Source organism: Colletotrichum jinshuiense, chromosome 5 (assembly GCF_051148585.1).
Source record: "Colletotrichum jinshuiense chromosome 5, complete sequence".
Classification (NCBI taxonomy): domain Eukaryota; kingdom Fungi; phylum Ascomycota; class Sordariomycetes; order Glomerellales; family Glomerellaceae; genus Colletotrichum; species Colletotrichum jinshuiense.
This window is the reverse complement of record NC_139312.1, coordinates 4,730,627-4,753,712: the sequence shown is the minus strand read 5'-3', so window position 1 is coordinate 4,753,712 and position 23,086 is coordinate 4,730,627. Positions and strand designations below refer to the sequence as shown.

General features: G+C 46.7%; 2 protein-coding genes across 2 annotated transcripts; one reads left to right on the top strand and one right to left on the bottom strand.

The window, feature by feature from the left end:
• Positions 1-922: 922 nt before the first annotated feature.
• EsH8_V_001131 (class I SAM-dependent methyltransferase) lies at positions 923-2,589 on the bottom strand (the record flags this gene model as incomplete). The annotated part of the gene is made up of 7 exons (XM_083273647.1): positions 923-962; positions 1,013-1,432; positions 1,486-1,623; positions 1,709-1,743; positions 1,818-1,855; positions 1,921-2,050; positions 2,455-2,589. The coding sequence occupies 7 exons, from the start codon at positions 2,587-2,589 to the stop codon at positions 923-925; spliced, it is 936 nt and encodes a 311-aa protein (XP_083126362.1).
• Positions 2,590-4,372: 1,783 nt separating this feature from the next.
• On the top strand, positions 4,373-7,912 carry EsH8_V_001130 (uncharacterized protein; the record flags this gene model as incomplete). Its single annotated transcript, XM_083273646.1, has 2 exons — positions 4,373-4,499; positions 4,722-7,912. 2 exons carry the CDS (start codon positions 4,373-4,375, stop codon positions 7,910-7,912), a joined length of 3,318 nt encoding a protein of 1,105 aa, XP_083126361.1.
• Between the last annotated feature and the right edge of the window lie 15,174 nt (positions 7,913-23,086).

Sequence of the window (23,086 nt, the reverse complement as noted above, 5' to 3'; positions counted from 1 at the left end):
ATGGGCTGCCAAGGCATTGAAAGATCAAGCAAGAGAGACCCGGCAGGCGGAAGAGACATTCATGAAATTTCGAGAGGGGTTGCGACAGGTTGATCAGCCCCCACAGCATTCTGCCGTATCAAGCAAGACTTGGGATGCTACGGAGGGCTCAGACTTGCATGGACACGCTCCATGTGTGGATACCCATCAGTCCTTGTACCAAACTGCTAAAAGCAACCTAGCTTTTAAAGAGGTTGGTGCCAAGGCCTTGCGCCAAGAGAATTCTGCTTCAGCTCCGAGAGAATTCCGCTTGCCGGTGGGTAAATTGGGAAATGCACTAGATTTCTTGAAATCAGACGAAGCGGCAAACGATGGAGAAGGAGAATTGCAGGGACAACCGGATTCAAGGACTAACGAGTTGGGAGTTGTAACTCACACAATAGACACCTCCAGTTCCTCAGAATCCGATTCGGATGACCACGAAGATTATATGATTAACATGATTGTCCGGCGCGGACATATCAAACGCCTGTTTCCTCGGATCCCAATGGCTAGGAGGAGACTTATAATCAAGTGAGCACGCAGCCGAAACCTCTATCTGGTTACTGCATTTTCCAGGAAAAGAAAAATGCCATATTGCAAAGATCAAGTAGCCAAGGTTAGGGATTGAATTGAAGGAAGCAACAAACCAACGCAGCCACCCTAACGCATTTACCATTAAACTGCTGAATGAAGAAGAGAAGGCCGATGGTTTAGGATGGGAAAAGATTTTGGGACCTTTCAGAGAGCATGCATGAGCAGGCCAGATTTCTAAGTCGAGGCTCTCTTAGCTTTAATTATTAACAAGAATTGTTGCTATGATATTTACGGTGTGAATATTGTATGACATTCGCAGGAACTCTTTGTGACAAAGTCCCACGCCTCTACCTTCGGCAATGCGCTATTACCAAGGGTTAACCGGCTTCTGACCATAGACAACGTGACTGCAAAAACGTTAGCAACACACTCAAGTGCCATATACGACAAAACTCACATGTCAAACATCGCATGAAATGTATTGCTCATCAACTCCTCCCGGACGTTGGCCAACTGCGCCTCGATCTCCGCTTGCGATTTCCCAAGCATCTCAGAGAAGAGCTTCAGTGACAGAGCCTCCAGCCCGTTGAGCGTCAGAATCATGTTCATCATGCCCAGTTCACAGTACCATGGGTCCCTGGGCCAAGGGCCAAGTGGTGCCCGCACACGGTTCGCGACCACGTTTTGAAACTGGGCATCCCTGACCCAGCCCTCCAACTTCGCCCCGACGCTGGGATCGCGGCCTGTTGCCGAGCAGGCCTCCATGAAGGCGGTCATCCACTTACATGTGGCCGTGTCCTCTGTGTAGGTTCCATCTTGGGAGTAGAAGGAGGTGTTGACGTCCTGGAACTCTGCCCAGCCTCCCGGGGCGAGGTGGCTAGACCATTCAGCTTCCCTACCACGTGAAGCAGCGAAGGTTGGAAAACTCACTGGTAAATGTTGTTCATCAACTTGGGCCAGTCTTTGATTGAGGCGCCCATGTAGCGGCAAAAGATGAAGTCAAATTTCCTACGGCCGACCCAGCGCTGCTCGATATCGTCAATCTCAAATTTGACGTTCGGGGGGAGCCTAAAGTCCAGGTTGATCAGTTGGACGAAGTTCATTGAAAACAATCATTCTGGGGATTTTTGAGATGAAGAGCTGGATGTACCACTCAGGCATGATGGCGCTTAGATCAATGCCAAGGACCTAATATCGCACTTAATTCCTGTGATGTCGAACGGTGATGAATATTACTATAGAGAAACGCGGCGCAAACTTACTTCGGCATTTTCAAAGGTTTCTCCCATCTCGATAGCCCCTGTCGAACAGCATGGTCAGTAGGTACGGTTTCTTAGCTGAAGCTGGTCCTAAACCGCGACCTACAGATTCCAGTACCCGTGCCGATATCGAGGATACGCCGAACCTTTTCCTTCTGAAGCGGGGCCCGAAAAAGCACGCTGCCCATCGCCTTCACCATCATCGCGTGGGCGTAATCTAGTCGATCCATCTCCAACTGCAGACCCAAAGTCAGAGACAGGTCCGTATATTGTTCTTCCCTGGTGAAGTCACACCTCATCGTTAGGAAACTTGTAAGCTACATGAAATGTTAGCAGACCGCGATCTGTCCGGCCCTCGCCTGAATCGTTAGGCTACGGGATACGTCTACCTACATCCGGCGCGATACGCGTGGTAGCGGCGACCGTACTCAATCGGATAGTTGAAGTCACTTGACTTGAGTGAGGCGGTGTAGGATGAGCTGACAGGTTAGCGACACATTGGCCACTGTCCTGAGAGCAGGGTCTGTACATTCTGTCATCCATGGATGAGGCGTCATCCGTAGCCTAGTGAGAAGGCCCTCACTGTCAGCAATAGTGTTCTTGAGGCCCCGATCAGATGGTGTGCGCAGCTGGTACTAACGTATGCCTCGTCGTCAATCTCTATATCCTCCGCCGGCTCTGGCCGCGGCGGCGGGGCCACGGCGGAGAATGCGAACACGGATGCGGTCGCAGGCGCCGACGCAGTAGCTTGCCCGGTCTCCGACTCCTCGACCATTTTCCGTATACTCCGTAGTCAATTTGCGTATGGTGGAGATTATCCGGATCGTGCTGTCTGCGGCTCGTGCGGGTCGGTGAGTGGTAAGATGTCCTCTCGGCAGATGGGGGTTGTACCTATCCAAAAGTCGCCCATCCTCCCCATTCTTTTCCAGCAAGGGTCGGCGCTGCCGATTTATCCAACGGCTGGAATCCATGTAGAATCTCGAGTGTTCAATTCGTCGGCTGTCGCTAGCGGCGTCGCAATCTGTGTCCCTGCATCTCATGAACCAATCTTTTTCACGCACTTCATCTCACCGGGCGAAGAGAGTGGAGTATCGGGGAATCCATCGCTCAACCCCGGGTACCGTTGTGCTCCGCCTTCCCAGGCTCCGATGTGACCCTCTAATTGCAGGGCTTGAGGCCTTGGTTGCGATGGAATCGGACTTTGATTTCTTTGGCCGCACAAACGTCCACGGAAAACGGAAGCAACAATATCGCCTCAACCAGTCTATTAGTCTAGGTAGTTAAGACCTCAGATTCTGTTCCACCCCAGATTCTTACCTAAGACCATCTTCGAATCCTTAATAGACCTATTCGTTTGTTCTTGGTGGTTATTGCTACCTTAGAACATGTTTCATTTTTTTTCTACTTAATAGTCAGCAGTACCGCGCGCGTGGCGTAAGGGGCGGCACACGAGACACATACACGGCTGCAACCCATTATTAGAATTGTATAATACAACTACGTTTTCAAAATTTTCTCTAACGCGTTGCATTTCTACTTATTTCGCATACCTGCCCTAATTTAACGACGTTGGGCCCTTGATTTAATATTACAAGTCGTTGGTACAAGGAATAAAGTTGACCGCTCTTTGTTTTCTTAGTACATGTCGCGAGTATGTTTGATCCACATATCGAAACAGACTTGCTGAATAACTACCAGTCTTACCATGCGGAACGCTGTAATTCACTGAAACAATCCTATTTACCTATACCAGTTTTGCTACTGGTTGCTGCTGCAATCTGTACGAAGACTCTGAATGCTTAGATATAATGAAAGCACGGATCACATACAGTCTCACCATTCCCATCGAATAAGGCTGGACCCTGCTTTCGCTAACAGTGCGGGGTAAAGTAAACTAGATTCATTGGCCGAAAATGCAAATGCCTTTGAATATTTGCCCAATTAAACGCTTGCAAGTATTTCGGCGTTGTTGGAGTAAAACTGGGCATTTCAAGCCTTGGTGACGACGAGGTCATCCAGCCGTACTTGATAGAATAATTGGTTACTGGCAGATGATAACATCTGCCCGTGGCCCAGAAGACAGGATTGATCATCAGAAGGCGCACAGAATAGAATTCTGGCGTAAGATTTTCGTTTCTACCCCGCTTAAGTATCGGTCAATGCGTTTCCTCACATTTGGGTTTGTTCCTTGAGAGGATTTGGTCACGGCGAGTAAGTGTTGGGGCATTCAGAGTTGGATTTCGGACCGAAACGCCATACGCTTATCGGAGCTCCAAGGCTAATCCTTAATCATGGCCCACAACAAAACTACGAAGACCAAAGCGTTTTTTTGGTTCGATGCCTGAGGTATTATCAATCTCCATACTCACGGGACAGGTTGTCGAACCGGAAAGTAACCACATTTGAACACTCCAAGCCTTTTGTCATGTGCAATAATCGTTTCCTATGCTTGGCACTTGGCAAAATCAAACAGAATGCATGATTCTCACTTAATCTCGATAAAGAATTTGTAGCCTCATCGTTCTTCACTTACCGTCGGATCATTCAATTCTATCAAAATGACTGATCGAGTTAGTATCGAAGCCGCTCAGGCTATCAGGGAAAGGCTGAGGAACCTGATCTCAAAGGTTCTGTTCATCCCCATCGAAAGTATTCCAGATGAAGCCTCTTTCGTTAGCCTTGGAGGTTAGTATATTTCCAATCTTGTCTGCGCGTTTTGACAACATTTTACTCACCACGATAAACAAGGCGATTCATTTAAAGCCTTACACCTATACCAAAAATGTGCGGATGAAGGTTTAGGTGTTCGCTTCCAAGACATTCTCCACAAATCATTGGTAGAACTGTCTTCACTCACCGAGTCTTCCCTTTCCAAAGAATCCGATGGCACTTCAAGTCGCTGCAAAGTCAATGGGGCCGAAAAGCTTTCTCTGATGCCGTTTAACTACAACTTTGACAAGATTTACGACGAACTGAGGGGAAAGTACGGCCTGGGCTCCGAGGATATTGAAACCGTTTACCCGTGTAGCCCGATGCAAGAGAGCATGTATATTGGTCGAAAAATGGGCTCGAAGCGGCTTTACCGAACTCGCGGACTGTTCGAGGTAAAAGCGCTCGATTTGAGTCATTTTGAAGCAGCATGGAACAATGTTGTTCGCCGACACCAGACTCTCCGAACAGTTTATGTGGAAACTTCGGATCCAAGTTCGGGACGACTACTGGACGCTGTGGTTCTCAAAACCACAGTTGAAAAGGTGATGGCAACGCAAGTTGACGATATTGAGGATGTCAAACGTAGATTCACCGCGGGAGATCACGAGGAAGAGTCTCTTGGTATGGAGGAATCTCAACATCGAGTTACGATCTACAGGACTACGCGAGAAACAAGGCATACTCAGACCATGTTTGAGGCGGACCTAAGTCACTTGACGGTGGATGGTAGCTCCTTCATGATTATCATCAATGAGCTTGCCCGTTCATTGCAAGGCAGTCCCCTTGCCGGGTTGGCTCCAGGATACAGTCAATACATAGACTATCTCCAGAATCAAGTCGACGAAGACGGAGCCCTCGACTATTGGATTGAATATTTGGACGGTGCGGAGCCATTTTTATTTCCGGTGATGAATGAAAATCACGCAGGCGCCGGAGGAACATTTCAAGTTGTGGACATGCTACTGGACACCAACTTCAGTGATCTTGGTATATTCTGCCGCAACCAGAATGTGACCATATCGAATGTTTTACAAGCTGTTTGGGCAACCGTCCTTTACATGTACACTGACGATCCGGACGTGTGTTTTGGCTACCTCTCGTCAGGACGAAGCATTCCGATACCAGGAGTTTCCGAGATTGTTGGGCCGATGATGAACTTACTAGTGTGTCGAGTGAATGGCATTGCCAATATCTCACTCGGCGGTCTTCTCGCCACCATCAGAGATGATTTCGTTAACTCGTTGCCGCATCAATGCTTTTCCATAGGGAAAGTGCAGCGCATCCTCGGGACCAACGAGACGAAACTCTTCAACACTATCATGACATCCTACTACTCCCCTTCTACGTTGAACAACAGCGGCGACGACGTCTTCAAGTTGGTTGCATCACATAACGCCACAGACTTTGACCTTGTGCTCAAGGTCATTTATACGGACTTGGACATTCGAGCGCGTATAGCATATTCCACAGCAATATTGTCAGCAGCCATGGCGAAGAATGTTTCACAATCATTCTCCTGCATACTAAGAAGGCTGATCGACATGGAAAATCCTGATATCCCGATTCATCAGGTGATCTCTATCAGTCCTTGGGACATGAATCAGGTCACAGCATGGAATCATCGGAACAAGCCTCCCGCAGCTCAGGCAGTACCCATTCATCAGCTCATCGAGATTCAATCTCAGCTCCGGCCAGACGCACCAGCAATCTACGCTTGGGACGGCGAAATGACATACAGAGAGCTCAACGAGGCAGCAACAGTAGTTGGGCACCAAATCGTTAGCCTTGGTATCGGAACAGGTGCATTCGTTGCACTCTTCTTCGAAAAGTCAAAATGGTACTCGGTGGCATTGCTTGGAGTTTTGAAAAGCGGACACCCTTTCGTTCCAATTGAAATTTCCAATCCCGCAGCCCGCAGAGAAGAGATTCTACAGCAACTTGGGATATCCGAGAGATCTGGCTTGATCATCTGTTCTCGAGATCAAGCAGCGTCATTGAAATCTTTCGCTCGTCACCTGCTGGCAATCGACGGTGAAAATTTAGTTGCCGTCGCCTCGGCAGATGGCATTCACCCACTTCCGATAGTTTCTCTTACAGACCCTGCATACGTCATATTCACCTCTGGATCCACCGGAACGCCGAAAGGAGTTGTTGTAGAGCACGGGGCATATGCGTATGCTACCCAAGCGCACAGCACTGGGATTCACATTGATGCCAACTCAAGAGTCTTGCAATTTGCTTCATATGGCTTCGACACTAGCATGGAGGACCATCTAACAACATTTGCTGTTGGCGCCTGCTTATGCGTTGCCTCTGAAGAGGACAGGTTGAGTTTGCCGAATCTAGCATCCTTTTCATCCAAATCAGGGGCGAACTGGGTGCATCTCACGCCATCTTTCGCCGAGTTACTCACGCCCGCCCTCATGCCGACAATCAAAACCCTGGTCCTTGGCGGAGAGGCAATGAGTGCGACGAACGTTCGAAACTGGGCGTCATCTTCACAAACTGAGCTCATTCAGGTTTACGGGCCATCGGAGTGTTGTGTGACCAGTACAATCACCCCAACAATGTCTTTCAATAGCGATCCTACCAACATTGGCCAAGCAGTTCCGGGATGCAGGACATGGGTCGTCAGGCCTAACGAACCGAACAACCTTCAAGCAATCGGTGCAGTGGGCGAGCTTCTTATGGAAGGCCCGATTCTCGCAAAAGGCTACTTGAACAAACCGGAAGAGACCGACAACTCATTTGTACAAGGTCTCAATTGGGCGCCCAATAAGAGGCTTTACAGAACTGGTGACCTAGTCAAATATGACTCTTCTGGTCAAGTGCACTTTGTTGGTCGGCGAGATGGACAGGTAAAACTTCGCGGTATGCGAATCGAGCTGGGGGAGATCGAAAGACAACTTTCGCTCGATTCCAGAGTCCAGCACTGCCTCGCTTTGGTCCCGAAATCAGGACCTTGTAGCAAGAGATTGACTACCGTCGTAATGCTCAGTGAAAAGTTTACAAACACAACCAGCGGCGATCCAGCTATAAATTCATCTATCGAAGTTCTCAGCACTCCTTGGTTTGAGCACATCAGCTGCATGAGAGACAACCTAGTGGATAAGCTGCCTCCATACATGTGCCCTGAGCTATGGGTCCTCTTGAGGTCTATCCCGAGAAACTCTTCCGGAAAGCTTGATCGAAAGAAGGTTGCAAAATACCTCGACAGTATGACAGCGGAGGATTTCGCTGATATCTTACCTCGTATGCAAGAAAAGACTGTCGCACGACCTGGGACGGAGTCGGAACTAAGCTTGAGGCAAATTTGGAGTGAAATCTTGAATGTTCCGGAGGACAATATTCATTGGAACAGCTCGTTCTACTATTTGGGTAAGTAAATATTTCCACGCTGGTGTAAATCTCCAAACCTAGATTAATCCATCGTATTGTAGGTGGTGATTCCATTTCCGCCATGGCAGTTAGCAGCATGGCATACCAGATGGGTCTAGACATATCGGCTGCTGACATACTTCGGTATGGATCTATTGAGCGTCTAGTCAGAGCATCAACGCTCTCAGCCCAGCAAACGTTGGGGCAGCCGACGGCGGAGGACAATCCCACAGCAACGGACTTGTTCGCTCTGTCTCCTATTCAACAACTGCATTTTCAAGCTTCAGCCAAAGGTGACATCTTCGACCAGCAGACTATGGTGGTACAAGTCACCAAGAAAGTTAGCCAGAACAAACTTTTGAAGGCTATTCAGTCACTTCTCCAAGCACATCCAATGCTACGTGCGCGGTTTGAGTGCCACAATGGCGAGTGGATGCAGCGAGTCCATTTGGATTCTGCTACAGCTGAGATGAATGACCGTCGGGTCCGATTCCACAACCGTGATGAGCTTGAATACGTTTTCGAGTGCATCGGTGAGGCAAAGACGTCAATAAATCTCATAAAAGGCCCCTTGGTCGCTATTGACATCTTTGAGACCATAGAGACGACATTAATGTGTATGACAATCCACCACCTTGTTATAGACACCGTTTCTTGGCGTATAATCTTCCGCGAGTTGGAAGAGCTCCTTTTATCTGAGAAATCAGTACGCCAGGAAACGACGTCGTTTAAGACATGGTGCTCGGCTCAAGTGGAATTCGCATCCAAGATGCAAGTTCAAGATATTCTGCCTACAGATGCAAACGTATTTGCTACAGACTTGGGATTTTGGGGTATGAATGGGACAAGTAACTGTTTCAAAGACGCAATCTCCCACACGATCACCTTCGACGCAGGTTTTACCCAGTCCATTTTCTCGGGGAACGTCATACCGAGTGTCAAAATACTGGAAACAATGGTGTTCTCTGTGTTCAACTCATTTATGGGGATATTTGGACGTCCTCCCTGCGTATTCACCGAAGGTCACGGACGAGAGCCGTTCTCTTCCAATGTCAACCCCTCTAACACGGTGGGATGGTTCACTAGCTTTTCACCCGTTGTTGTGCAAAATCATGAAGATGTTCCAAGAAGCTTCCATGAATTCTGCAAAATGACCTCCCTGAGCAATTCATCGTACTTTGCTTCCAGGTTCCTCACCAGCGCTGGAGCTGAGAAATTCAAAGACAAACACTTTCCAATGGAGATCACCCTCAACTACCTCGGCGCTTTCCAACAATTTGAGAAAAAGGACTCCCTCTTCAAGAGATGCAACGAAGATTTTCAGAAACGGCTATCAGAGTTGAGGCGCCGGCAACGCGCAGAGTCCCCAAGATACGCGCTCATTTCAGTGTTAGCCCTATCAAAGAACAACCGGTTGTCATTTGAAGTTGAATGGAACAAAAAGATGGACCATCAGCAGCAATTGGCGGAATGGCTGCTACAATTAGAACATACCCTGAACCACACCATTTCCGAACTCTTAGATCCATCTGCGCATTTGCCTATGACTCCGGTCAATGCTCTTCCTTTATCCATTTGTCTTGGACCCAAGGATTTCGACCATGCTCTGAATCTCGCCATGTCACGCTTCAACTTGCGACTCGGAGAGATTGAGGCCATATACCCATGCTCACCAATCCAAAATGGTCTCATGCTTTCGCAGCTACAGAGCCCGACCAACTTTTACAGACAGCATTTTCTATTTAAGCTATCTGGGAAAGAACATATCGACCCTTACAGGCTTTTGCTTTCCTGGAAGAAGATCGTTGCTGCACAACCTATTCTACGTACAATGTTCCTTGAAAACGAGTCTGGGATATTTTTGCAAGTGGTCCTAAGATCTGTAATTCCTGATGCTGAGATTCTCTCGCTCGAGGATGAAAGTGATCTTGTGGCGCTATGGGCACAGCAGTCCCAGTCAACAGGGCCTTCACTTTTGAATGGCAGCATCCTCCACAAGCTCAGGATCTACACGGCGGATAACGGCTCTGCCTACTGTCTGTTACAAAAGAACCACCTCATTACCGACGGCACGACTAGTCGTCTCTTGATCGGCGACTTTCTGGCTGCTTATGACGGCTGCCCAAAAGAAGGGGTGTGTCCTTACTCCAGCTACATTGATTATGTACATAAACAAGACGACAGAAAGATCTCCGAATACTGGAATCAATACCTGGACGGAGTACCAGCATGTTCCTTCTCCAAACTTTCACGATGCCAGGCCCCGGCAAGTCATGTTACCGAGTTTACCCGTAAGACTGCTGTCATATCGGATAAGACTGCTCTAAGTGCCGCATGTCGAAGTCTTGACTTGACTATGCCTACGATCTTCCAAGCCGCATGGGCAGTGGTTTTATCAGCTTACTTAGACTCGGAAGACGTTGTCTTTGGTGTTCTTAGCCACGGAAGAAACATTCCGCTATCAGGGGCTTCAGAGATCATCGGGCCAATGGCCACCATTGTACCCATGCGGGTTCAATTCAATACTTTTTCGAGGATGTCGGAGATTCTTAAACGTGTGCAAGGAGATAACATTGAGCACATTTCCAGACAAGCGATATCGTTGGCTCAAATTATACATGCTGCCAAGCGAAATGGGAACCCCATTTTCAACAGCATATTCAATTTCCAAAAGACCCTCAAGCCGACTGAGTCGACAAATATCAAGGCGGAATTGCTCTTTTCACACGACACCAGCGAAGTAAGTTTTGCGCCATCACGCCCAGCGGCCCGTTTATAATTATCTTTACGCGCATAGAAATGCTGACCTAGTATTGATCAAAGTATGAAATCGCTATTTGCGTCACAGAAGAGCAACAATGTTTTCAGGTTTCCATTGAATCTCCTGCACATTTCATGTCTGAAGCCCAAGCAGAACACCTTCTGAAGGTTTATGAACTCGCCGTGCAGACTATATCTTCTCGCCCAGAGACTCTGGCTCAAGAACTCAGTCTAGTTACTGATATGGATCAACTCAAGTTGCAGGAATGGAACTCGACCAGACTGGAGACAAATAATCGGTGCATCCATGACATGATCGCAGAAACAACTCACTGTCAACCCCTACAACAAGCTGTATGCTCGTGGGATGGAGACCTAACATATGCAGATTTGGACTCCCTATCTACCAAGCTCGCAACTCAGCTTCAGTCTCTAGGCGTCAATCCGGAGGAGATTGTTGTCCTATGCTTCGAGAAATCCGCTTGGGCTGTGGTGGCCATGCTGTCAGTTGTAAAATCCGGTGGGGCATTTGTTCATATTGACCCAAATGGTGCCCCAAACCGAACAGAGTCAGTTATCAAGCAGACAAAATCACGACTTGGCCTCGCTTCAACAGCCCAGCATGACAAGCTGGTTTCTTTCGTTGAGACCATCGTCATTGTTAACAAACTTTCAGTCGAGGAGCTTCCCAGCCAAACGGAATGTGATGCACCTAAAATTTCTGTTGATCCTTCGAATATTCTCTATGTCATCTTCACATCAGGTACGACTGGTACGCCAAAAGGGGTTGTCATACAACACAAGTCATTTTGCTCAGCCGTGGCTTACAACAAATCTTGGCTGCAGATTACAGCCGAGTCTCGTGTACTACAGTTTACTAATTACTGCTTTGATGCCTCCCTCGAGGAGATCTTCACAGTTCTTGTTTCCGGTGGGTGCATCTGCATTCCATCAGAAACGGAGCGAATGTCAGACATTCCGGGATTCGTCGCACGAAAGCAGGTAAACTGGGCTGCGTTCACACCATCATTCTTACGAACCCTCGATCCCGACGACCTGAAATCGATCAAATTCATCACTGTTCATGCAGAACGCATGGGCCAAGATCTTGTGGCTCAATGGGCTGGAAGAATTCACGTAAGACCAAGCTACGGGCCGACTGAATGCTCAGTCACAAGTACTGTTGGTGCTCCTTTCAACGTTAAAACGGATGCTACCAACATCGGATGGCCAGTTGGCTGTCACGGCTGGGTGGTACATCCAAGAAACCACAATATTTTGATGCCAATCGGGGCTGTTGGGGAGCTTATATTGGAAGGGCCAATCGTTGGCAAAGGCTACCTCAACGACGAAGCCAAGACAGCAGCCGCTTTCATCAATCCTCCTAGTTGGACAGTTGAGTTCAGCGTCACCGCTAAAACTTACTGTCCACGAAAATGTTACAAAACTGGCGATCTTGTAAGGTACGCAGAAGACGGCAGCCTCCTCATCAAGCGGAGAAAAGATCACTCTCAAGTCAAGATTCGCGGGCAGAGAGTCGAGCTCGACGATATCCAGTATCATCTCAATAATCTTTCCGGGATTATTCAGCACAGTATGGTCCTGGTGCCAGAATCAGGGCCTCTGAAAGGGCGTCTTGTGGCTGTTGCCAGTCTGGCAGCCATTTCCTCAGACTTTTATGTCGGCAGCCATAGCCAGGGTATCACGGTCATTACAACGAGCGATATTTGTGTAAAAAGTTCCCGCAAGCTTCGGAGTTTGATGAGTGAAATCGACTCGTTATTGGGGAGGGAATTGCCGCGATACATGATCCCTGAGACTTGGCTCTTAGTTCGAAGTTTTCCCGTACAACTTTCTCTTAAATTAGATCGACAACGTGTGGTCAACTGGGTGAATGATATTGACGACAAGACACTGCAGGCTGCCCTTGAATTGCACCATAACATTGACGCTGGGGAGCAGGATTGTTCCCCCACAGAAGAAATAATTCGCAATATATGGGCAGAAGTTCTTGGGATTCGGACAGGTAAGCTTACAACAGACCTTACCACATAAGTCTCCTAAATCGCATGTTGATATGATACTGATCTTGGCACAAACAGAACAGATAGACCTCGACCAGTCTTTCTTCAGACTAGGGGGGGATTCAATTCATGGTGAGAATCCGTGACTATGAATCCACTTAAGTTTTCTCGCGCGGGCTAACTCTATGACCCTCTTAGCGATGCAAGTGAGACGACTCTGCATGGAAGCCGGCCTTCAAGTTACTACCCAAGATGTCCTTTCAACCCCTACTGTTAGGCAACTAGCGTCTGTGGCGTCTCCAATCGCAGGCATGCAGTGCTCCATTTCTACGGCTTTACAATCACCTGGAAACTCTTCGTTTACATCATCTTTCGCCAAACTGATCCTAAATGCCGACAGAAATGCTGAGGCCGTGATACCATGCTCATTGTTTCAGCAGAGGATGTATCATGCGTTCTTGAAGAAATCTCACAAGCCTTATTTATTTAATAGTCTTGTGTCTCTCAGCAACGTAAATGGGGAGAGAGAATACGAAATTAGCAATCTTCGAAAAGCGTGGCAACAAACTGTCAATCGACATCCAATGTTGAGAAGCGTTTTTGTCTTCAATGCTTCATCAACCGAACTCCTCCAAAAGGTCCTACGGGAGCATGAAGCTGACATTGTCGTTCAACCCGTGGAATCTGAGGCCGATGCATTTACGCAAAGTCGACTCCACCTTAGTGTCATTCGATCAAGGATTTTCAAGTACGACGCGCCCCCAGAATCTGTCCGTATTTTTGTCGCCAAGAATGGACAAGTATTTGTACACTTCGTCATGGGGCACATCTTGATCGACCACGTCAGCTTGGCCCATATTTTCTCTGATTTCACAGCGTTTTACCGAAACAAAGACAAGCCAGCAATACCCCCTCCTACTTTCTACCATTATATCCAGCATATTCACCAAACCCGTCATGTGGAAGAATGCAATCAGTACTGGGTCAACAAACTCCGGGGTGTCAGTCCCTGCACAATATTGACAGAGTCCAACGTCAATGCATGGTCGGACTCTCACTCAATGGGCTCCGTAGCCTTCACGTTGGAAATGACTCTCGAGCTTCAAGAGTTTCTCCGTGAGGTCAGAGTTACTCTTTCGACTCTGCTAAAATTCACCTGGGCGATGCTTCTACATATTTACATTGGTGACAAGTCTGTCTGTTTTGGATACTTGGAGTCTGATCGCGATATTGACGTCCCAGACGTGGACGACATTGTTGGACCTCTGCTATCGATCATGGTGGCTCGGGCTGACCTTAGCGACGCAACACTTGTTTCTGATGCTCTGAGTGCGTTTCAAGCAGACAGCATCCGAAGCCTACGACACAAGACCTTCGACCTAACCGAAGTTGAGCATCAAGTGGGTTGTGAAAATGGTCTTTTCAATACCTTGGTCAACTACCGGAAGGTGCTTTACTTGGATGAAAGTCCTGCAGTAAACTTCCGCCCGATTTGGAAACAGGATCCCCACGAGGTTGGTATAGTCTAGATCAATCTTCTTTTATCAAGTGTCTAACAGATTTTGTGTGTAATAGCAAATCCTGGTTCTGGCTTTCAACGACAGGTACCAAAAGCTGGACGCCACCTTGACATACTACGAATCTCTGACATCTGAGGCAACTGTAAGAGGCTTAGTTAGGACCTACTGTCGAGTACTGGAAACTCTTGTTACTGGTCATCATCATTCTGTTGGTGGCATAAAGTCTACTCTCAATTTATAACGACACTAGGTTCAAGGACGTCCTGCATCGAGGTGGGAGAGAATGACATCGAGCCGCTATCTATTAGGATATTAGACTAGATTTTATTTATTTACCTTGCAGTTAGGCTCAAGGAAGTAAAAGCTACTCTGCTAGATTGATACAATCGGCTCAATCGGTACTGTGTGATGTGACTGTAAGATCTGAGAGAATATAATAATAGCAGATTTGTTACTAATGAAGACTTGGATTTGGGCCATAGTCATTGTACCGATTGTGCCTGAAATATATGCCCAGTTTTGACACTGATAGATACCAGGCTTTACAGGTCCATGATTGAGTTGGCGTGACTCCCGGTAGTTGGTCGATAGATTACTCGTGTAGTGAGATATTGCAACATCCAATGTAGGGTAATTTATTACTGTTTTTATGCTAATTATGGATTTAGCACTCTGGAATCGTCGTTTCTCTAGTCATTTAAAGCTCACTTGAACTAATGTCACGAAAGCTTCATTCCGCCAAGCTTTTCTTGAGCCACAAGCTCTTGGCGGTGCGCCTGTCCCGTGCGCCTGCACGTGACCAGCTGATAAGATTTATACCTACACGGGCTCTTCGTCCCTAATTCACTTACCGAGGATACAAGACACTTTTCCCTACAAATTTCTTATGCCCACTGAGCTCTTTCTTGCCATAACTGATTTTAATCTGGCCTATCTATCACAAATTCAACGGTTGATATTTTCTCGTCTTAAAAATACATTTTCATCTCCTTGGACGTCACCCATTTAAAAAAAAAACCTAGTCTTCAAAGCAAAGCACTCAGTTGACTCGTCGGAAAGTTAATCCAATCGCTCAATGCACATCCGTCTCTTAAGTCTTCGGCACGAGTCATTCTTTGCATTTCGCATTGGAACGATTCTCCGTAAACTTTTCATTAGGCGTTCCCGAGCTTTGGGGTTCGGCTCGAGGGCAGAACCTGAAACTTGGTGTCGAATTTGAGGTAAACAGAAGCTATTTTATCGAATAGAGGCGTATAACATTATTATATTATATTGCTAACGCAGAAATTTGGGTCTTAAAATTTAATGTTTACTCTTAACTGGCATATCCCAAAGTTAATCACGCTGTTGGTTAACTCGGTCCGAATTGGCAAGCAGTGGAAAGCGGCAACAGCGGAGCCCGCAACCCGGAGACCGCACTTCCGAGCTTCCAACGGCGATATCTTCGCTCTTGCTTTCGCTACAAACATTTATACTTTAAATTATACCCAACGATCTTGCAGCTTAACATATACATATTGATATTCGTCGAACTACCACCGGTACGGATATCGTCTGATACCAACAAATACATCATTATGATGCGCATATTCTTTGGTGTTAGTGTAGTGAAATTCATAGCCCTGTATAACGACATAAGATTGTTGCTGGAATGGTACATTGGAATGCTTCGGACCGGTAGCTCGGATCATCCGTCTGGAACCGGCTTTGGCCTCGGTCCGCCCTACCAGTAATTGGGCGCAGGCCTTTAAAGCTTGCACTCTAAATGAAGTAATCTAAGTCTCAACAATCACATGAATACATTTTCGCTGACTTGGTTTGTTAACAAGGTTTCTTATGATACAGCCAACCAAGAGGTGTGTTCCGGAAGTTGCTGCATCAAGATCAGCAGCCTCTTTTCTCGTTTTGGACGGCTGTTACGTTCCTTGACCTCTTCTATTTGTGAGAAAGGCTTTTGAAACTCCGCAAGAGGTGGTGAGTCTACGATAATTAGGTATCTCCTTTTAAAACCTGTTCGCAAACACTTTCATCAACACCAGCTAGCTGCTTTACCCTATGAGCCATCTTTTATACAACGAAACCCCTACTCAGCTATGATGCCATCAAACCCTCGCAAACACGAAGAGAAGTATTCGCTTCTAACAAATGAGTCTGGAAGAATTTGTTTCGAAGAGACTGCATCTGAAGGTTCTCTAGCCAATCCAGAATCCGGGACCATCAAATCAAAGAGATATCCAATCTGGCGGTCCTTTACTCCCGTTTGGAACTTATGGTATCTCTGTATTCCATTGGCTCTCGTCATATTGGCCCTCTTTTCACTCCTACTTTTTCCCTCATGCAAACAATGCCAGAGCTTAGACATGTCAGGCTATGTCTGCGCTCCTAACGGGGCATTACCTAAAATCGCTCGCGATCGAGGCTGTGAGTTTGACACCATGTCTTTCAAGTGGTGGCCCAAGGAGCCGATGATGCATAAGGAAAATATGGCTTTAGTGAAGGATTTTCACAACGAAGGACCTTGGCATCGGTATTACGACAAGGGCGGCAAGCATGAGATACCGCCCACAAGTGAAGTCTTGACAGCCGGCTGGGTGTCGAGGAAAGAACATACCTATCACTGCATGTATACCTTGAGGCAAACACATCTCTGGATGACTTTAGGCTATGATGCACCATTCAACTACACTCATACTGTCCATTGTACAAAGTATTTAATGGATACTATCTTGGAAAACCCACCAAAGGACTTTGAAGAGTTAAGTGTTCACGGCACACCGTGGCCGGAGCACCCAGATATTGTAAGTGCACGCTACTTAATTGATTCTTTAGAAGGATACTTATTTCTTTTTTAATAGGTTAAACCGTACTATCCGTGCAAGCAAGAAGGACTCAGTTGCAAATCTTGGTAGTTTTGCTTTTATGAGAATAAAGCTGCCATAGGAAGGACGAATTACCACTGAACGCGTGCTAGGGTATATTGTGAATATATCATCTTGTCTTCTAGGTTGTCTATGAAGATTCGTTTTAAATTTTAGTACAACCGGATAACACCTATAAAACCAGAGAAGTCTACTTAAGCATGTGTCAAAGACTCTGGTACACAGCCAACCCCGCACTCCTACGCAATGATTGAGAAATAAACCCGGTACTAGCGAAATGGTTTTATTCGTGACACGATCGTGCATTAATTTGCAATCATGGGACCATGTATCTCTGCGAAGAAGTTCCAACACGGTTCAGTGACTAAAATTGACACACAGTCATGAGTAGAGGTTTAGATTATGCTGTAAGCTGCCACTGAGGCGCAACTAGAGTTATAGCATTCCACCCGAGAGCCCCTAACTTGACGGGATCTGAAATAGCCCGATGTGAGAAACTTGACGTCAAATCAACCTCGTTTTCGAGCCAAAATCATATGAACCTGCCATTTCAGTTCCAAGATTCCGTTTCCCACCTCATGTTCAATTTCCAGCCATTCTGGAGACTCCCATGATTCCTTTGTAAACCCAAAACGCATTGACTCAAGAGACTGTTTCAGCCATTCCACTGAGGCCGACATCTGCCAATCCTTACTATCATCTATGGATACCCTCTCACACGCCCCTAAGTGGCTAACTGGTTCTTTAGTTCCTTCAATAGGTTCATAGTGCTTTGCAAACCACCCATCGTAACAGTTCACCTCAATACGCTTCACATCCTTCCAAACCTCATCCTCGAGAAGAACGCAATCCATGCCGTGAAACATCTGACGCGCCGCGCGCTTCCAGTTTTCGTTCATCCATTCTTGTTTCAAAAGCCGAGTGGAGTGATCCGCGATGAAGCTTTTGAACGCCGCATCGGCGGATGTGCTATTGCTGATGGTGGGGAATGGTCCGTAAATGACTGCCGCAAACGTTCCATTCTGTCTCAAGCTTTTCGAAATGTTGTCAAGTGTCGGGTTTAGCACAGTCCAATGGAGCGACTCACAGGCCATAACGAAGTCGACATGGCCAAGGCTGTCGGGAGGCTCCCAGGGGTCTTCCCCGCAACAGTTGCGATAAATGAAGGTCGTGCAAGGGAAACGGTCTTTGAAGCGGGTGCGGCAATCCTTGATGTTCACCTCTTGTGGATCTGTTAACACTACATGTTCCAAAGGTGGGTATGTGTGCGTCAACAGGCCTTCAGCACTGTTGCCGCTGCCAGCGCCAATGTCATGAACGTTGATAAGGGGTCCCTTATGGTAGCTAGTCCAAAGCTTCCACATGGACTCTGGATATGGTGGCCGATGGGCAATATAGTGCTTTGCCTCTCTGGCGATGGCTTCCATAGCTTGGCGATTTGCATCTGGGCGAGGGGCGGTAAGGGGAGTATTCATCATGTACAAGGTTACGCCTGGAACGAAGGTTTCCAGGAAATCATTAATGGCCGATTGGAATTTTCATTCAAAGAATTCTAGACCCAGTGAATGAGTTCGGGGTCACTGCTTCTTCTTATCCACGCGGTCGGAAATCAGAAATGTCAATCGCATCGAGACGCGGGGGCAGCCATCGATCGTAGATGCTTTGCTGATATTATAGTTTACAGGTGGGTTTCTTCTGTTCGGAAACAATAATAACTGTGTCTTCCTAGGCCGAATTACCTATCTCCTCGGTCAACTTGGATTCCACTTTCCACTAAGCTAACCGTCTTAGGCAAGGCGACTGCTGAAAAAGGAGTAGTGTACCGGCAGAATTAGAGTGGCTGGTAGCGCGGCGACCGCCTTCTCTAATAGGACAAAGCATAGATTGAAATGGAATCCAGGTTGACCGAGTAGACACGGTACTGGTCCGAAATAACGCTAAATTCTATTCCGGTCTTTTGCCGTAAACAACTGACTCAACTTAGTGCTGCATTGCTTAAGGTTTTGAGGTTTTTGATCCCCAAATTTCCGCAGACTGCGGGGTTTGAGCCTAAAGCTTCATCATGCCTGGTATCCAAGCTACTCCACCATGTGAAGACTGTTGAGCTAGTGAAAGTTATTCTCTGGCCGTGTTTTCAACCCTTGAATTAAAAAAAAGGGCGTTTCAAAATGAATCAAGCATAAAGAAAAGCTTCTCAAGAAGACTCAAAGGCACAACCGAGAAGCTGGGTGTACTGAAAGTAAATACCGATTGACTGGATGCCATGTTGCTTAACTAGCCAATTCATCTAGAGGTGGGTGTACGATTCTGCTAGGTATATACGACACACAGGAGGCAGCGTGGCTTGCTCCCTTAGATGCTGTATCCAACGCTCCTTGTCTGGCCACTATGAACCATCCCATTTCAACTAGGGGAGACAGATTAAATCGAGGAACCATCAACGGCAAAATCAAATGCATAATGTAGGTTTTAGTTGCTGCCCAAATCTACCAATGAGCCTGCGTGTAGGTGGGGACAAACGGCATGAATGGCTTTGCCAGCGCATGGATCAAGATGCCCGCACACACCTTTGTCGTCTTGCTCAAAGACTTAGTGCAATCCGGCTCTTATACGGCAGCCTGCAGGAGTCACTGGTTCAAAATTCAGCAATTTCCTTTTTTGGGAGCTGTGGTCACTATGAGTACGGCAGGTGTTCAATTTCTGCCTGATTCTAGCCCTCCTATTGGCTATATACAATGATATGATGATGATAAGGATCCACTTACAATGAGTAAAAGTGTATTCACTACCACACGACACCATCTATCAACACATCTATTACAATTGTAGGTTTATAGTTAGACAAACTGTTGGTATTAGAAAAGGTGTGTTTTTGAGGTGCAGTATTGCATTGCGCCCTGAGTAAGTGGAGCGAGCGTGGAACTAAGCCAATTAGAGCTGCAGTTGTAGTGTAAAAACTCAAAGCAGGAGGGGGTAGATGTAGGATTGTCGTTGGAATTTTGAACCAGTGAGCCCTGCAGGCTGCCGTACTCGTACTCCAAGGACCCTTAATAATTCAAAAGGCCTCGGCGAGTCATCTGCGAAAGTCACATCTATCTGTTGTGACTGATATCGTGGGCAGACAACATGGTGTGACAGGAATGGATTGCGCGGTGCAAATTTGAAACTCAAATATATAACCTTCGTAATCGCTCATTGGACGACAGATGCCCAATCAAACTTTTGGCTTTCGCATATTCGCTGATGATAACTTGTCATGCAACAAAGTTTCATCACGGGCTACTCCCGAACGAAACATTCTAACTGATTGAGGTCTTCGACCAAAGTGCAGAATACCTTGGAGCCTGGGTATATTCAATAAAGGTCAGCAGTGTACCTGTCGCTTGCGAAGGTTCTGCGTTCTCAACGAAAAGCCTCAATCGGTTGTCCAAGTGACATTTAGCTGTTGAAACCGTTCGAGAAAGACCCAAAAGCTAACCTCTAAGCACATTTTTGGCTTCGTTCGGTGAACTAAAATCGATTAATACTTAGGCCAACCTCATCTTTAGAGTAAAACATTGTTGCTGTCACACATCCCACCGGATTGGCAAACTTGAAATTTTGCCTTCCCAATTTCCTTCTAGAAGAATTTGAAGTTCAATTACCCCCGCGTTGAATATCACTCAACCTTCCAATATGCGTCGAATCACACGCAGGAGAGGCGCCTGTCAAGCATGCAGGTCAAGAAAAATCCGCTGTAAGTCTCGTTTTCGATAAACATAGCCTTTTCTAACCAATTGAAGGTGATGGGGCTGAGCCGTGTCTGAACTGCGAGGTATTAATTAAAACGCGTGATTCCCTTTTCATTTGTAACTTTTGCTTACGATTACCTTTTAGCGTAATAGCCAAGCGTGTTACTATCCCCCTTTGGCTCCTCGACCACGCAGGAACACTTTACACGGTTCCAGTGTCAATATCAAAGCAACGCATAATGTTCGAGGACTAGACATAAACACTGATCTGAGCGCTCCTTCATATGAGATGTGGCAACAGCTCCCACGCGACAATTATCTTCTGACCCCGAACTCGACGGAAGACGGGGGAAATAATGGTACAGGAGCAGGACCTAGTGAGGAAGATTTCAGTTCTATGCTGCGGCTTTCTCTACCAGAATCATACCCAGGCTCACAGCATGATGATGATTGGGTCTTGCAGGATCTACCACTTCCAGGTGAAGATGAGTTGATGGAATTGCTTGATGCAACACCGTCCGACTGTAATTCAAACGGGGGATTCAACTTCAAGTTCACAACCTCGCATGTTGAAAAGCATGCTCGATCGCCGAATTCAGGTCAATGTGCCTCAATACCAGATCAGCGTCAACAGAGGCAGGAGTCAATGGGCCCTCGAAACTACAATTTGGTTGGTGACTGAAGTCAAGATAACTTTCTGTGGTCGAAAAGCTAAGATTGTCTAGCCGCTCAACTGTAACGGATCATCGGAAACATATCTAAGCGACCTAAATCAGGATAATAAGACAGCAAACAGAAACGATGTCACAAGATCAGTCGACTTCTCCGCAGTCAATCTCTACGGTTTGCCGACTTTGATGTTTGTTAACAGTCAAAAGGTGCAGCGGACAAAAGCTATTGATATTGTGAACGACCTTCAACAAGTTCTTTGTGGGAGTACATCGAAAGCAATGAGCAAAGACACGTTAGATCAACAGAAACCCTTTCCTAAAACCGATTCTACGCTTTCACGGTACTGTGATGGTAAGTAGATGAGTTGCAATTTCCGAAATTCATCCCGCTTAAAACTAACAATTTATGCATACAGCATGTTTTGAGGACTATTGCCCGTAAGTTGTTGCTTGCAATATTGGTATCTTGTTACAATCTAGACTTAGGGACTAATATTTTGATGTCCAAAACAGGATCGCCAACTTGATGACCCGATCGGCAGTCGAAAATATTATAAAGCAGTCTAGAGAGGAGGGGGCTGATGAGTTACTCACTGCTACTGCCGATGCCATCGTAGCCATAGGATACTATACCACTTGTCTTCAAGATGGGGAAGCCACAGGCATGGATGAGAGCACTGATTCCAGAAGGCGTCTTTCATATGTGTTAGGACTTTACAGTAAGATTCAACATTGTCCAAGCAGCCTGTTGAAACTTCAGGTGAGTGTTACAAATTACACAGTCTAAACCTAATTCTACCTCGGATGAAATGCTGAAGACTAAAATTCACAGGCAATATTACTTATGGTACGAAATAATCTCCGAAAATGGGTTGTCAGTCCTTGGCTTAGTTACTAAACTGTCACAGTCTGTAGTTGCTTGTATTTGCGATGAGCTATCTGTTTGGGACAAGATTACCGCAGCCGTGTGCTGCGCGAGAGAGCTTCGACTCGTACACTCAGCAAGAGGTCAGCAAACGAGCTTGAGCGAGAAAGATCAAGAATTAGCACAGCGTAGCATATGGTTTCTATACAGCTTGGAGACTGATTATTCAATTCACCATGGCATGCTTCCGGTCAGTAAAATCATTGCATATACTGGGCATCCTTTGTCACTGACGTTTTACTCAGATCCTCGATCTTAGTTGGGGAAGCCAATTTCCCTCGTTCAAACAAGGCGACGACATGATCGCGGTGTCGTATACCTATTCGGAGGTTCTTCATTCCATTATCAAATTTCAATACAGTCCACGGGCACTTAGCAAGTCGACCTCAGCTTATGATCGCCGGGACCGTCTTCGGGCTAGTTGCCAAGTTCTCAATGAGTGGATAAGCAGTCTACCTGGGAAGCTAGATGATGCCCACGATGCTATGGGTTTCCAAGACATCAAAGACGACCGACAGTTGCGAAGAGCATTCCGTGTCTTCTGCATGTATCACCGGGCTGTGTTCTTCATACATTGTCCATGGATACAGGCAACATCCTCAGATGATATAGACTCGTCCGGGGTTGCTGAGATGACACGGAAGAGATGCGTGGAACGCTGTGCTGAGTCAG